Source organism: Theropithecus gelada, chromosome 11 (assembly GCF_003255815.1).
Source record: "Theropithecus gelada isolate Dixy chromosome 11, Tgel_1.0, whole genome shotgun sequence".
Classification (NCBI taxonomy): Eukaryota; Metazoa; Chordata; class Mammalia; order Primates; family Cercopithecidae; genus Theropithecus; species Theropithecus gelada.
The window spans coordinates 126,358,868-126,373,905 of record NC_037679.1 but is presented as its reverse complement, the minus strand read 5'-3'; the positions used below and the strand labels follow the sequence as shown (position 1 = coordinate 126,373,905).

At 39.5% G+C, this 15,038-nt stretch overlaps 1 protein-coding gene across 1 annotated transcript in view; it reads right to left on the bottom strand.

The window, feature by feature from the left end:
• FGD4 (FYVE, RhoGEF and PH domain containing 4) overlaps positions 1-9,215 on the bottom strand; it is a 116,363-nt gene extending 107,148 nt beyond the window's left edge. The window contains exon 1 of the mRNA XM_025403507.1: positions 9,107-9,215. Coding sequence (XP_025259292.1) covers positions 9,107-9,201 — 95 coding nt within the window. The 5' untranslated portion in view covers positions 9,202-9,215. The remainder of the gene's footprint in view (positions 1-9,106) is intronic.
• Between the last annotated feature and the right edge of the window lie 5,823 nt (positions 9,216-15,038).

Genomic DNA, 15,038 nt, shown 5'->3' with positions numbered 1-15,038 from the left:
AGATGGCGCCACCGCACTCCAGCTTGGGGGACAGAGCGAGACTCCGTCTCAAAACAACAACAGCAACAACAACAACAACAACCTCTTGTAATTTCCTAAGTGGTGAGGAAAAGAGGAGCATCTTTTGTTCCTAATGGAGAGTTCTTAAATCTCTTGACGCTTCATGGGTGGAAGAAGCCTCTTTTGTTTTGATGAAATGACTCTTGGCGCAATCCTAGGTAGCCTCAGGATGGAGCTGGTTGCCAGAAAGATCAAGTAATGATCAGAAGCATAGAACTTTCAGACCCATTCCTCCCAACTTCTGGAGAGGGAGAGGGCCTGGAGACTGAGTTAATAATTGATCACGTGCACATGATGAAACCTCTAAATGACAAGGATCAGAGAGCTTCCAAGTTGGTGAATACATCCATGTGCAGGGAGGGTGGCCTACCCTAACCCATGGGACAGGAGCACCCAAGATCAGGAATCTTCTGGACTTCACCTTATGTATTAATCTCTCTTTATCGGGCTGTTCATCTATATTCTTCATAGTATCCTTTATAATAAACCAGCAAATGTCAGTAAAGTGCTTTCCTGAGTTCTGTGAACCAATCTAGTAAATTATTAAACCTGATGAGGAGTTCATAGGAACTTCTGATTTACAGTGAATGAGTCAGAATTATGGGATGCATGAGACTTGTGACTGGCATCTAAAGTGGAGATAGTTTTGTGGGACTCAGCGTTTCACCTATGGGATCTGACGTGAACTCCAGGTAGAGTTGAAGAACTGGTTGTTGCTGGGAGGAAGACCCTCCATTTGGTGTCAGAGGTGTTCTCTGGGTACAAAGAGATAATATCAGAAACAACCTAGGCATCCCCTTATATGAAAAGTCACCAATCAGGAGCCTTGAGAAATCAAAAGTAAATTATTTATGGCCAACAGAAGGCATGAAAAGCTCCTATACAAGGAGAAACTTCTGTAACAATGAAATCAAAATTTTTATTGACTTCATAAAGTGTGAAAGAAATAAAAACAGATGTAGGAAAAGAACTTGAAGGGCAAAAGTTAGCCTTTTTCTAAGAGCTGTAGCCAACTCATTTATTCACAATGTCTGGTTTATAAATCGACCAGATTCTTGGCTTTTCCCGTGCTTCTGCCCACTGCCAAACTATTTTCCATTTATTCACAACAAATTTATCTGCAGGTCCAGAGAGGAGAAGAAAATCAAACTGCCTAATATTTCATAAGTTTTCACAAGGAGGCTGCTAAAACCAAATAAAATTGCTTTTAATTATCTCAATCATAAGTAACCAAGGGTGAACAAATGTTTCTTTTCACAAAAGGGAAAATAGATCCTTTTCATAAGCAAATTCTTCCTGACATTGTTGCTATTAATTTTGTACTACTTTGCTGGTTTATTTTTCTAAACTTGATTTCTCTAAATCTGAAATCTAGTGGCCAAAACATCCCAGCCTAACACTATTTCTGTAAACTAATTTCTGTAGACTTTATCTGCTTAAAACTACCTCAGCCTCCTGTGTTGCAACACTTTGTTTTGCAGTTACCAACACTGCTCATTCAACTTTTCAAACCTGTATTTTGCTTCATGGCAGTAATAGATAAAATGAACACTGCTAAGTAGGAAAAACTCCTCAGGACCAGCCAGTCACCCAAAAGCTGCTACTTTAAATGCAGCAACACTATCACTTGTTCCAAGGTCAGGGTCACCCAGACCTGCGGTGAAACGCAAGGTGATGTTTATCTGGGAAGTACATTTTTTTTTTTTTTCTGAGGAAAAAAGCAGGGTGGATTACTAAAACTAGTAGTTGAAAGGTCAAATTTTTGACATGATTATTTTATGACTGTGGGAAAGTTACTTAACTTCCTTATAAATTAGAGAAATATTTTTACTGCTCTACTGACATCTCTTAGGCATAGATACAGATCAAAATTCTTCTTTTAGATGGTTGGTAATTTTAAGAAAAACTTAACAAATTAGGTGACTCCCTAAAAAAGGCTTGGTGATACCCTCTAGTCTTGACTCTCCTCTTTATTTTGATATTCTCTCTTTAAGAAAAATATTACTGGCCAGGCACGGTGGCTCATGCCTGTAATCCCAGAACTTTGGGAGGCCAAGGCGGGTGGATCATGAGGTCAGGAGATTGAGACTAGCCTGGCCAACGTGGTGAAATCCCATCTCTACTAAAAATACAAAAATTAGCTAGGTGTGGTGGCGGGCACCTCTAATCCCAGCTACTCAGGAGGCTGAGGAAGGAGAATCGCTTGAACCCGGGAGGCAGAGGTTGCAGTGAGCCAAGATTGCGCCACTACACTCCAGCCTGGCAACACAGTGAGACTCCATCACAAAAAAAATTACTATAAACCCCGTTTTACTAAACATTTAATATTTAGTAGCTTACAAAGTTAAGTATTGGCTTTCCTTACTCCCTGCTGCAGAATCAGACTAGCAGGCCTCACATTTTTTCTAGACCCAGAGCACAATAGCATTGTGTGTTAGGCTTCTAACAGTGTAGGGGATTGTTTCAGTGATGCAAAACTTAAAAAGCAAATACTGCTTCTAGCTTATCCATTATTTCCTATATTTTTTTCTGGCTGACAGAAGAAAGAAGTTAGGAAGAAAAGAAAATGAACCAGTTAATCAAAGATAACCAATTTTCCAATTCTGAATTTTAAAATTGCATTACATAAGCCATATTTGGCTACATCCAATACAATTTTTCTCCTATAAATAAAAAGTTTGACAATTTTATTCATTCAGTGATATAACCAATTTTACTACTCCCTTGCTTAAAATTATTTAATGGAACTGCAAGGCCCAGTGGGGAGGGGGAACCTCAAAACCTCTAGTTTGCATAAAGGACCCTTCACATTAAGACATCAATCTCACCTGCAATCCCAGCACTTTGGGAGGCCGAGGCGGGTGGATCAACTGAGTCGGGAGTTCGAGACCAGCCTGACTAACACGGAGAAACACCGTCTCTACTAAAAATACAAAATTAGCTGGGCGTTGCTGCACATGCCTGTAATCCCAGCACTTTGGGAGGCCGAGGTGGGTGAATCACCTGAGGTCAGGAGTTCAAGACCAGCCTGATCAACATGGAGAAACCCAGTCTCTACTAAAAATACAAAATTAGCCAGATGTGGTGGCGCATGCCTGTAATCCCAGCTACTAGGGAGGTTGAGGCAGAAGAATTGCTTGAACCCGGGAGGCAGAGGTTACGGTGGGCCAAGATCACGCCACTGCACTCCAGCCTGAGCAACAAAAGCAAAACTCTGTCTCAAAAAAAAAAAAAAAAAAAAAAAGGTGTCAATCTCCTGAAGGGCCTAATATCCATCTACTCGGAACTATGCGCCCTAACGCTCTAGCCACATTCCCATCTTCTCCATTCCTGGAAAACGTGGTTCTCTTTTCGTATGTTTCTCTCTGCTTTTGCATACGTTAGTTCTTTTAGCTTAAAAGACAGAAAGTCTTTGTTTAAACAAATTCATCAATATCTAGTTCCAATGTTACCCTTTTTGAGGAAATTTCCTGGAATCAATGAAACGTTAGTTGTTCCTCCTTTTCTATTCTTCAAACATATTTTGTACCTCTCCTATGACATTTCCATAGTCATTGCTTTTAGAGGAGTATGAGGGAGGCAAACTTAAACCTCCTTGAAGATAGAGGTATTACAAAATTTTTAGGACTGAGTATAGTGAATACAGTTATATGTCCTAACCCTAAGCATGTCTTGTTACCATTCTGTATCTAAATGGTCAATTTTAGATAAAAAGTTACCAGAAATACCTTTTTTCCTTGATATTTCTTATTTTGCTATTTTATACTCTAAATTAGTAACTCTGATGGAAATAAATAAAAAAAATTTTACTGGGCAGTATTAGAGAAAAACTTGCTATTTCTAATAAATCGGTAACTCTACTGATAGTCATTAGGGGTCTTACATTTATAAAATGACAAAATTATTTTCAAGCTTTGCATAATTTCTTTTTTCTATAGCCAAAATTGATTCCATATTTCTAAGAAGTCATGTAATCTAATAATGTATAATTACTATTCAGATCAAGTATATTATCAAATAGCAAACAGCAGTTCACAGATTTTAACTGTGCATTTGGGGAAGGGAACTTTTTTTTTTTAATGTTAACTGTTGCTACAGATTTTAAAATGTAGGTCAATTTCCAATTATTTAGATAAATTCAGAAATAAACTACATGAAGTGTAAACACACAAATAATTCTTACACTTTAATTCATGTACTGTTTTTTCTTTCTTTTTTTTTTTTTTTTCCTGAGACAGATTTCGCTCTTCTTGCCCAGGCTGGAGTGCAATGGCGCGATCTCAGCTCACCACAACCTCCGCCTCCCAGGTTCAAGTGATTCTCCTGCCTTAGCCTCCCAAGTAGCTGGGATTACAGGCGTGTGCCACTATGCCCGGCTAATTTGGTATTTTTAGGAAAGACGGGGTTTCTCCATGTTGGTCAGGCTGATCTTGAACTCCCAACCTCAGATGATCCACCTGCCTAGGCCTCTCAAAGTGCTGGGATTACAGATGTGAGCCACTGCACCTGGCCCATGTACTGGTTTTCTATTCCACATCAAGCCTTACAGGAACTACTAAGGAACCATTTCTAGATTATTTTTTATTCAATCTTTTTACTTTTCCTATCACCCTCCTACAAGAGTATTTCAAAGAGTGAAATGACTTAAATGTAGGAAGAGAAAAAACAAAAAGAGGGGCAAGTACATCATTAATACAAAACATTAAGTACTTCTTTTTTATTTATTTTTATCTTTTTATTTTTTGAGACAGAGTCTCCGTCTCCCAGGTTGGAGTACAATAGCACGATCTCGGCTCACTGCAACCTCCGCCTCCTGGGTTCAAGTGATTCTCCCGCCTTAGCCTACTGAGTAGCTGGGACTACAAGTGCGTGCCACCATGCCCAGCTGATTTTTTGTATCTTTACTAGAGACAAGGTTTCACCATGTTAGCAAGGATGGTCTCGATCTCCTGATCTCATGAGCTGCCCTCCTTGGCCTCCCAAAGTGCTGGGATTACAGGTGTGAGCCACCACGCCCAGACTAAGTACATCTTTAATAGCAAAAAATCTTGGCCACAATTTTCTCCATACAGACAGTATCGCTCCAAATTTTTTAGTTTCACACCCTAAAGCTTCTCCCTCATCTCTTTTCTGTCTTACAACACAGCCCATTAATTCATCATCCAAAATTATGTATGGGCTCAGCCACAGATTCCAGTCTCACTAACCCCTCCTTACTTTATTTGTTGATTGAAATGTATTCAATCAACAAATATTAACAAAGTACCCAGTACCTACCTATTAGCTACCTTTCTAGACCCTAGGAATATAGCAGTGAATACCACAACAACAACAACAACAAAAAATCTGTAGAACATGCTAAATGGTAAAAGTGCTATGAAGAGTCAGGCACAGTGGCTCACCCCTGTAATCCCAGCACTTTGGAAAGCCAAGGCTGGTGAATTGCTTGAGCTCAGGAGTTTGAGACCTGCCTGGGCAACAAGGCAAAACCCATGTCTCTACTAAAAATATAAAAATTAGCCAGGCATGGTGGTATGTGCCTGTAAGTCCTGGCTACTATGGAGGCTGAGGTGGGAGGATCATTTGAGCCTGAAAGGCAGAGGTTACAGTGAGCCAAGACTGCGCCACCACATTCCAGCCTGGATGACAGAAAGACCCTGTCTCAAAAAAAAAAAAAAAAAAAAAAAGGTGCTATAAAGAAAGTACAGCTAGGTGAAAGAACAGGAGTGCTATTAGATGAGAAGATATTATTATATCCTATATACAGGGAGGACAAGGAGGTCTCACTAATACAGTGTTAGCTGAGTAGACATGAAGGGAATAAGGCATAACATATTTTGAGGATTAGCATTCCAAGCAAAGTGTAAACACTACAAAAATTCTAAGGTAGAATCACAGTTGATATGTTCAAAGAGAAATAAGGAATACAACATGGATAGACTAGGGAGCATATTTGATGCTGAGGTCAGAAAGTTAAGGGGGTAGGGATAAGGGCTAGAGAAGGTAGGGCCTTGCACATCATTGAAAGAACAGGTGATTTCCTTTGAAAGAGATGGGAATCCACTGAAGGACTGCGAGCAGAGAAGTGGCAATTATCTGCCTTTCGTTTTTAGAGGTGCACACAGGCTGTTAGGTAGAGAATGGACTCCAGGAGGTCAAGGGTAGATAGGAGACTAGTAGAACCAATCCAGGGGAAAGCTGTGGGTAACCTAAAGCAGGGCAAGAAGCAGTAGAGGCAATAAGACATAGTCAATTTGATAGATCTTGAAGCAAGATTTGTTGCCAGATTGTATGTAAGAGAAAAATGACTCAAGGAAGACTAGGTTTTTGGGACTGAGCATAAGAAATAGTAACTGCTTTATGATCAGGCACGGTGGCTCATGCCACCAGCACTTTGGAAGGCCGACTGGGCGGATCATAAGGTCAGGTGATCAAGACCATCCTGGCTAACACGGTGAAACCCTATCTCTACTAAAAATACAAAAAATTAGCCGGGTGTGGTGGTGGGCGCCTGTAGTCCCAGCCACTCAGGAGGCTGAGGCAGGAGAATGGCGTGAACCCGGGAGATGGAGCTTAGCGCCACTGTACTCCAGCCTGGGTGACAGAGTGAGACTCCGTCTCAAAAAAAAAAAGAAAAAAAAAAAAAAAGAAAGAAATAACTGCTTTATAATGGCATGGAAAAGACAAGACCAGAGTGACACAGTCTTTTATTTTTTTGTTTAAATTAAAAAAAAAATGTGCGTGTACTTATTCTCTAAGAAGGTGAAGGACCCATTTTCGCCAGGCCAAATTTATTATAATAACCACCATGTAGAATGACCAAATTCTATGATCAACACTATTTTTCTTCTCATAAGTATTTTCCTTCTGCCTGCTAAAACATATAACCAACTAACTGTGTCAATTCGCCAGGGAATAAAAATGGAAGGACCTGTTCCAGCCAGAGCTTAGCAGGTGCTGTGGTGGGAGATAAATCAGAGAACACACACAAACCAGGGTGAAGACATTTATAAATGTACTTCAGCCAATAAAAATTAGCTTGTTATTTTATAAAGATAAAAGGCGCCTATAGTAAAGGTTATCAGAAGGTGGCTCAGGAAGTGGGCAGGGATGGTCTACAAAACATCTAAGAAAATGCCTTTTTATTTTTGAAATAAATGAACTCAACTTTTCCTTAGATTATTCCAGGAACCTCCTATCTACTCTTGACCTCCTCAAGTCTATTCTAGTATCTAAGAAGAACCGATTAAATTTAAATCTTAATCCTAGTTTGCAGTTCAGGTTACACGTACATTTGGATGTTTATTAAATGAATACCAAGTTATCATCCTTCCAAAGAACTGCATAATATTTCCTATTGAGTCATTCATCATACTCCATCATATTTCATTTCTTTCACATGAAAGGAGTTTGCCTGAAAGCATAAGCTTTAGAAAAAGAAGTTTTTTCAGGTCATTTAAAAAAGATAAAACTGTTGTAAATAACATGTGCACTAAATACGCATATTTACAATTTTTCTTAGATGATTTAACAAAATTATCCAGTAGTGTAGGCAGGAAGTGCTATATTACTATCTTCTCAGTTTAAAAACCTAAAAAGGAACTTAAAAAGCCCGTACTGTTGTAGTGGCCACTCTCTAAAGGGTGCTGTCCATTAAAGCAGAAAACAAGAGCCAACAATTTCTCTATGTTTATCAACATTGACCTCTCAAGCTTCATCTTCCTGTTCTAGAAGGATTTTCCTCCCTAATTAAGAGCTGCCTTCCAGGAGGGAATACTGTCTCTCCAGTCATCTCTAACTAAAGATGAAATGAGACGGGACAGAAGCTATTTCAGGAAAAAGAGAACCTAAAACTTCACTGCTTGGGGTGAGAAAACACTTCCCTTTTGCAGCATTTTAAAAAATTTATTTCATATTTAGAGTATGATGGTAAATTTTGGAGAGATCACAAGACCTCCAAACTTGATGCAAGAGTGGTAGAACGCCTGCAAAAGAATTCAGCCTTCTGCCTGAGTGACGGAGGGAGCAGGGGCAGGCATGGACTGGGCTGCTTAACCCTCCCGCAGCTACTAGAACCTGGGAACAGAGCCAGCTGTGCAGCTGCAGGAGGGGCGCCTCAGCTCTCCCGAGGCAGTGCTGTCACCAACCCCAACCTTGGGCTTCCACACTCAGCGTATGCCCCTGACACTTAAGGAAGGAAAGAGCCACACCACCATCAGAAAGAATACTGATAACTGTGAGGGCTGCCGGTTCTAAGTTTTAGTTTATCTTGTTCAGCAATGTAGACATTTTTCAGCGAGGCTTATATCCAGTCAAAAACGAACGGAAAAATAGATAAACAAAATGAACCCATTTCAGCTATTAAAAATATTTTTAGCAGACATTTCCCGTCACATGATTACATTTCTATCACACAGTAGAATTACACTTCTATTTCAAAGACTCAATTTCTCATTAATATACTCTCTACAACATTCAAAGAGACCACAGTGGCTTACTACTACTACCACTAACAATTTTTAAAAAACAAACTCGTGCCTATCTCTACAATGTTGTCTTTTATGGAAAAACAAATAATACTTACTCCCCTGAACTTCAGCAAAACAAGACTGGGATGGTGGGAATTTTTGTTTGTTTTAACAGAACAATGCTCCATGCAGTAGCACTAGAAAAAAGATTAGTAGTAAATATTTCTTAACATTTGTTCACACCAGAAATGGAAGGAAAAAGAGAAAACCGTTTCTTTCTTTCTCTGTATTTCTCCCCTCAGTGACTGAATTTCCAAACTTTACTTATGTTAATAAAAATAAGCCAGAGGAACATAACTATCAAACACATTTGTATCTGGTTAGCCCAGAAGAAGCCTCCAGGAGAGTCAAACCCATCAATAGCATATATTTTAATCTTGAAGTTGAAAACCAATGTGAGCTCTATTAACTTTAAAATAAAACCAAACTCTGCCACTTTTACACCCCTCAGCATGCCGTGTTACAAAGTGACCCACGCTGGGGAAGAAAAAAATATATCTACTAGAAAATGAAACCACTTACCTTGATCAGTGGACATGATTTCACATATACTGATAATTAATCTACTCTGGTTTAATAAAAAGATATTTGGCTTTACTCTTTTAAAGTTCATGTGATAAAATCTCACTCCTGGCTGTAAAGCCTCAGGGAGGCTGAAGATCACACAGGATCTGCCAGGAGCTCAGACCAATGCACTATGACTTCAGTGCATTCTTCGAACTTAACTGCCCAAGGACGACCTCATGCAAAACATGCCACACCTCCCCAGAGGACGGACTGCTGCAGCGCACTGCATGAGACGGAGTATATGAGCACAGAAAGCCTTCTATTTATCAAAGTAAAGTAAACAACTGAGGCACATGGAACCTTTAAAAGCGTTCAAAGTACAGCTGGGAATAGGGTGATTTCTAAATGGACTAATGCCTTAACTATTAGTAATGCTCTAAAAAGCTAACGGAAAAACAGTTTGTTTCTATTTAACAGGGCTACTGCCCTGGACCAAGATGTTGGTTACAGATTCATGATTCACAAGCTTAAGATTTTAGTTAAAATCTCATTTTGAATGACCTCAAATACCATTTTCCCATTTATGTTTTCCTTTCCAGCACAGCTCATTGATTTCAGTGACTAAATAATACAGAATTAATAACTACTACATACATATTTCCTAAGGAAAACAAGTTGTATATGTTATTTCAAAACATAGTTTAACTGGTAAAATATTTATTACTCATTTTTATCTGTCTTTATAATTTTACATACTGCAATCAGTACATTAACAATTTCCCACAGCCTTGAAAAATCAGAAAATGTCAGATTAAAGCCAGGCACGGTGGCTCATGCCTGTAATCTCAGCACTTTGGCAGGCTGAGGTGGGTGGATCACCTGAGGTCAGGAGTTCTGAGACCAGCCTGGCCAACATGGTAAAATCCATCTCTACCAAAAATACAACAATTAGCCAGGCGTCGTGGGGGGTACCTGTAATCCAAGCTACTCGGGAGGCTGAGGCAGAAGAATCGCTTGAACCCAGGAGGTGGAGGTTGCAGTGAGCTGACATTGCGCCACTGCACTCCAGCCTGGGCGACAGAGTGAGACTCCATCTCAAAAACAAACAAACAAACAAAAGAAAATGTCAGATTAAAATATTTATAAAATCATAATGAGTTAACAGGCTACAGACATTCTCCCTCACTGGGGAAAATAACCTCTCCAACCCCCTCCTCTCTGGTGGTTCCCTCTCTCTAGTGTGCACTTGAATCACCTAGTGGGTTATCAAGACGTACATCACTGAATGCCCTATCAAAGTCAGATTCAGTGTACGGTGGGGCCACATAATTTGCATTTCTAACAAGCTCCCAGGAGACAGTGACACTGCTGACCTGGGCCTTCACTACAGGAATCACACTTTGAGAGCCACTGGGGCAGTGAATTGCTGGGTTAGGGAGGATTAAAGGACTTGTAAATTGCACGCCTGCTAGGAGCTGATGGATGTCAGGCAGGAGCCAATACAATGCTGAGGATGAGGTGTAAGGGGTTTGTTCTCCCACTTCAACACAAGCTCCCCATCAGGACACAGGGGTTGTCAATCATTTTAATGAAAGTGGTACTTTTTTAGTAATAGAAATGTGTATATAAGGCATGAATAAATAAGCTTTACAATTAATCTAATACAGAATAGGGTAATAGTACATGGAGAAAATAAGTCAAAGAGAAGAAACCTGAATTGTTTTTAATTCCTTTGCAAACTCCACCCATATGTGTTTAAATTTCACTGTGGCAGAGAAACTGTTTAGGTTTGATTCCAAGACCACTTAGCCTTGGCAAATTTCAGTAATGTAAAAACCAGACTATTTCCCTGTCACAAAAATGCCCCAGCGTCTGTCTGTACTTCCTGAGCTTTGATAGGAATGTTTAAATTATAATCTCAGGTTTGGTATTAAAACAAACACTTAAAAAAAAAAAAAGCTAACATGTGCTTTGTGCCCATTGCTATGTTAAGCATTTTCCATGTAGAATTTCATAAAGTCCTCATCGCAGGGTAATAATTTATCACCATCTTACAGAAGAATACCACTCTGTAAGGTAGCGATAATTTATCACCATTTTGCAGAAGAGAAAACCAAGTTCAGGAGGTTAAAAATCTTGACCACTCATGCTAGTACAATGATAACCATTAAGATATTAAATTCATCGTTGTACAACAAATTAAGATATAATGGTACAGCAGTCACCCTTTACCTGTGATCAACTTCAGGCTGAAAATATTACATACAATATTTTGAGAGAGATACCACATTCACATAATCTTTATTACAGTATATTGTTATAATTGTTCTATTTTATTGCTATTGCTGTTAATCTCTTACTGTGACTAATTTATAAATTAAACTTTATTATAGGTATGGATGTAAAGGAGAAAACAGTACATATACTACTCAGTACTATATGCAGTTTCAGGCATCCACTAGGGTCTTGGAATACATCCCCTGCGGAAAACGGGACACTACTGCATTCACTTTTGAATCTTTATAGATGAAGGCCAGAAATCAAAACATGGCTTGCAGGAGAATGTGGTAACTAAAATAAAACATAACAATTATGACTGACTCTCAATTGCCCACAAGTGGACAATCTGCAATAATCTGCAGCATCTACCACAAACTTAACACTAAATTCTAGGCTACCCAATAGGAGCAATAGCAGTTTCTCACCAGGTGGGAATGCACTTACCCTATGAGCCAGCAATCCTAACTCTTAGGTACTTAACCTAAGTAAAAGGAGTATTTACATTGACAAAAATGTTTACAGAGCCTTTATTCATAATCACCCAAAACTAGAAATGCATACTTGTTCTTCAAGTAGTGAATGGGAAACAAACTGGTACATCCATACAATGGCATACCACAAAGCAATAATAAGGGATGAACGCAAGATACCTGCATATGCATTAGAAAGAAGCCAACGTAAAGGGCTACACATATATGATAAAATGAGACATTCTGGAAAAGACAAACCTATAGGAATAGTAAACAGATCCAAGGTTGCCAGGGCTGGTGGTAAGGGAACTGACTTTTCATAAAAGGGCATGACAGAATTTTGGAACTGAAGGAACTGTTCTGTATCTTCATTGTGGTGGTGGTGGTTACATGACTGTATGCATTTGTCAAAATTCAGAATTGTACCCTAAAGAGGTTGAATTTTAATGTATGCAAATTATCTTTTAATTTTAAAAAAATTTAGAAGCAAATAAAACCAATTCTTTCACTAAAAAAGATGCTAGTTGGGCCGGGAGCGGTGGCTCACGCCTGTAATCCCAGCACTTTGGGAGGCCAAGGTGGGTGGATCATGAGGTCAAGAGATCGAGACCATCTGACCAACATGGTGAAACCCTGTCTCTACTAAAAATACAAAAATTAGCTGGGCATGGTGGCGTGCGCCTGTAGTCCCAGCTACTCGGGAGACTGAGGCAGGAGAATTGCTTGAACCCGGAAAGGGGAGGTGCAGTGAGCCACGATCGCACCATTGTACTCTACCTGGCGACAGAGCAAGGCTCCGTTTAAAAAAAAAAAAAAGGCTAGGAAACTAACTGTCATAGATAGTGTAAACTCAACACTAAATGATTTTTGATTTTTGGTATATCCACTACACTTCTCATTGTCAACAGTAGAGATAATCACAAATTCATTTTCTGTGATTTACAAAAAAGTTGGCAAATTTATTAAAAGTGATCTAATTAATTCCGCATACATTGTCCGTTTGTAAAAGCTGAAGTTTATGATATCATGCTCTGAAGACTTAGTGGCTATCATCCAACCCTTTCACTTCTCCCTCCTTGTAGAGATGTTATTTTTGTACATATTCCACTGAATAAGAAACTTAACCAAGTTCTGCCAAACATTCACGTGACATTTCTTTTTTTGAGAAGGACTCTCTGTCACCCAGGTTAGAGTGCAGTGGTGTGACCTCAGCTCACTGCAACCTCTGCCTCCTGGGTTCAAGCAATTCCCATGCCTCAGCTTCTCTAGTAGCTGGGATTATAGACACGTGCCACTGGGCCTGGCTAATTTTCGTTTTAGTAGAGACAGGGTTTCACCATGTTGGCCAGTCTGGTCTCGAACTCCTCACCTCAAGTGATCCGCCTGCCTCAGCCTCCCAAAGTGCTGTGATTACAGGCATGAGCCACCGTGCCCAGCACACATGATATTTCATAATAATGTTTTTTCATTATATTAAAATTTTAAATAAAAGCCTACCTATATTATATTCAATAGTTTACCATTTTCCATGGAAATGATCTGAAATCAATAATTTTATATGCAACCTGCACTTCCTGAATTAAAACCTATAAATCTACAATGTTTAAAAATAAAAGGAAGACTAAGTTGTTTGCCTTAGCATTTTTATTTAAACTTAACTGGCACATTAGCTGTCATATAATTGAAGACTTCCCAATTAACCTAACATACCATTGGCAATGTCAGCTTTATTTATTTTTTTTTAATTTTTTTATTTTTAGACAGAGTCTCACCCTGTCACCCAGGCTGGAGTGAAGTGGCTTAATTTTGGCTCACTGTAACCTCCGCCTCCCAGGTTCAAGTGATTCTCCTGCCAGCCTCCTGAGCAGCTGGGATTACAGGCAAGTGCCACCACGCCTGGCTAATTTTTGTATTTTTAGTAGAGATGGGGTTTCACCATGTTGGTCAGACTGGTCTTGAAATCCTGAACTCATGATCCAACCGCCTCAGCCTCCCAAAGTGCTGGGACTACAGGCGTGAGCCACTGCGCCCGGCCGGCAATGTCAGCTTTAATAAATTATGTACAAATAAGCACATACTAGCAAAAAAGTAACAGGAAAATTATTCCTAGTAAATGTTAGTATTTAACTAACAGATAATATAGAAAATGGAGTAGGAAAACATAATGAAAGTAGGCCAGGTGCGGTGACTCACGCCTATAATCCCAGCACTTTGGCAGGCCGAGGCGGGTGGATCACGAGGTTAAGAGATGGAGACCATCCTGGCCAACATGGTGAAACCCCATATCTACTAAAAATACAAAAATTAACTGGGCGTGGTGGTGCACGCCTGTAGTTGCAGCTACTTGGGAGGCTAAGGCAGGAGAATTGCTTGAATCCGGGAGACGGATATTGCAGTGAGCCGAGATTGTGTCCCTGCACTCCAGCCTGGCAACAGAGTGAGATTCCGTATCAAAAAAAAAAAGAAAAAAAAAAAAAAGATGCATAATTTCCATTTTGCATGTCTCTGAGGCTTAATAAAATGAGGCATAGAAATTCTTGAATGTATGCCAAGTAAATCCTATTGCTTGAATATTTTTGTACCAAGCCATTTTGGTACAAATCTTCAAAGCAAATCTATTATCCTTGAACATCTTTTTTTTATTAAAAATAATTAATAAAAAAGTTTTCTATCACCTCTTTAGTTATATGTTCACTTATAGTCACACACACACGGAGTACAGCTGGCCTCCACATCCAAGGTTTCTGCATTTGCAGGTGCAAGCAACTGTGGATCAAAAATATTCAAATACGATTTCAAATAAAAACAATACAACAATAAAAAATAAAAATTTAAAAAATATAACTATTTGCATAGTGTTTACATTGCACCATATTAAATATTATGAGATGATTTAAAGTATAAGGGAAGGGCGGGTGCAGTGGCACACACTTGTAATCTCAGCATTTTGGGAGGCTGAGGCAGGCAGATCGCCTGAGGTCAGGAGTTTGAGATCAGCCTGGTCAATATGGTGAAACTTCGTCTCTACTAAAAATACAAAAAGTAAGCCAGGCATGGTGGTGCGCACCTGTAATCCCAGGTACTCAGGAGGCTTGAGTCAGGAGAATTGCTTGAAACTGGGAGGCAGAGGTTACAGTGAGCTGAGATTATGCCACTGCACTCCAGCCTGGGTGACAGAGCGAGACTCTATCTC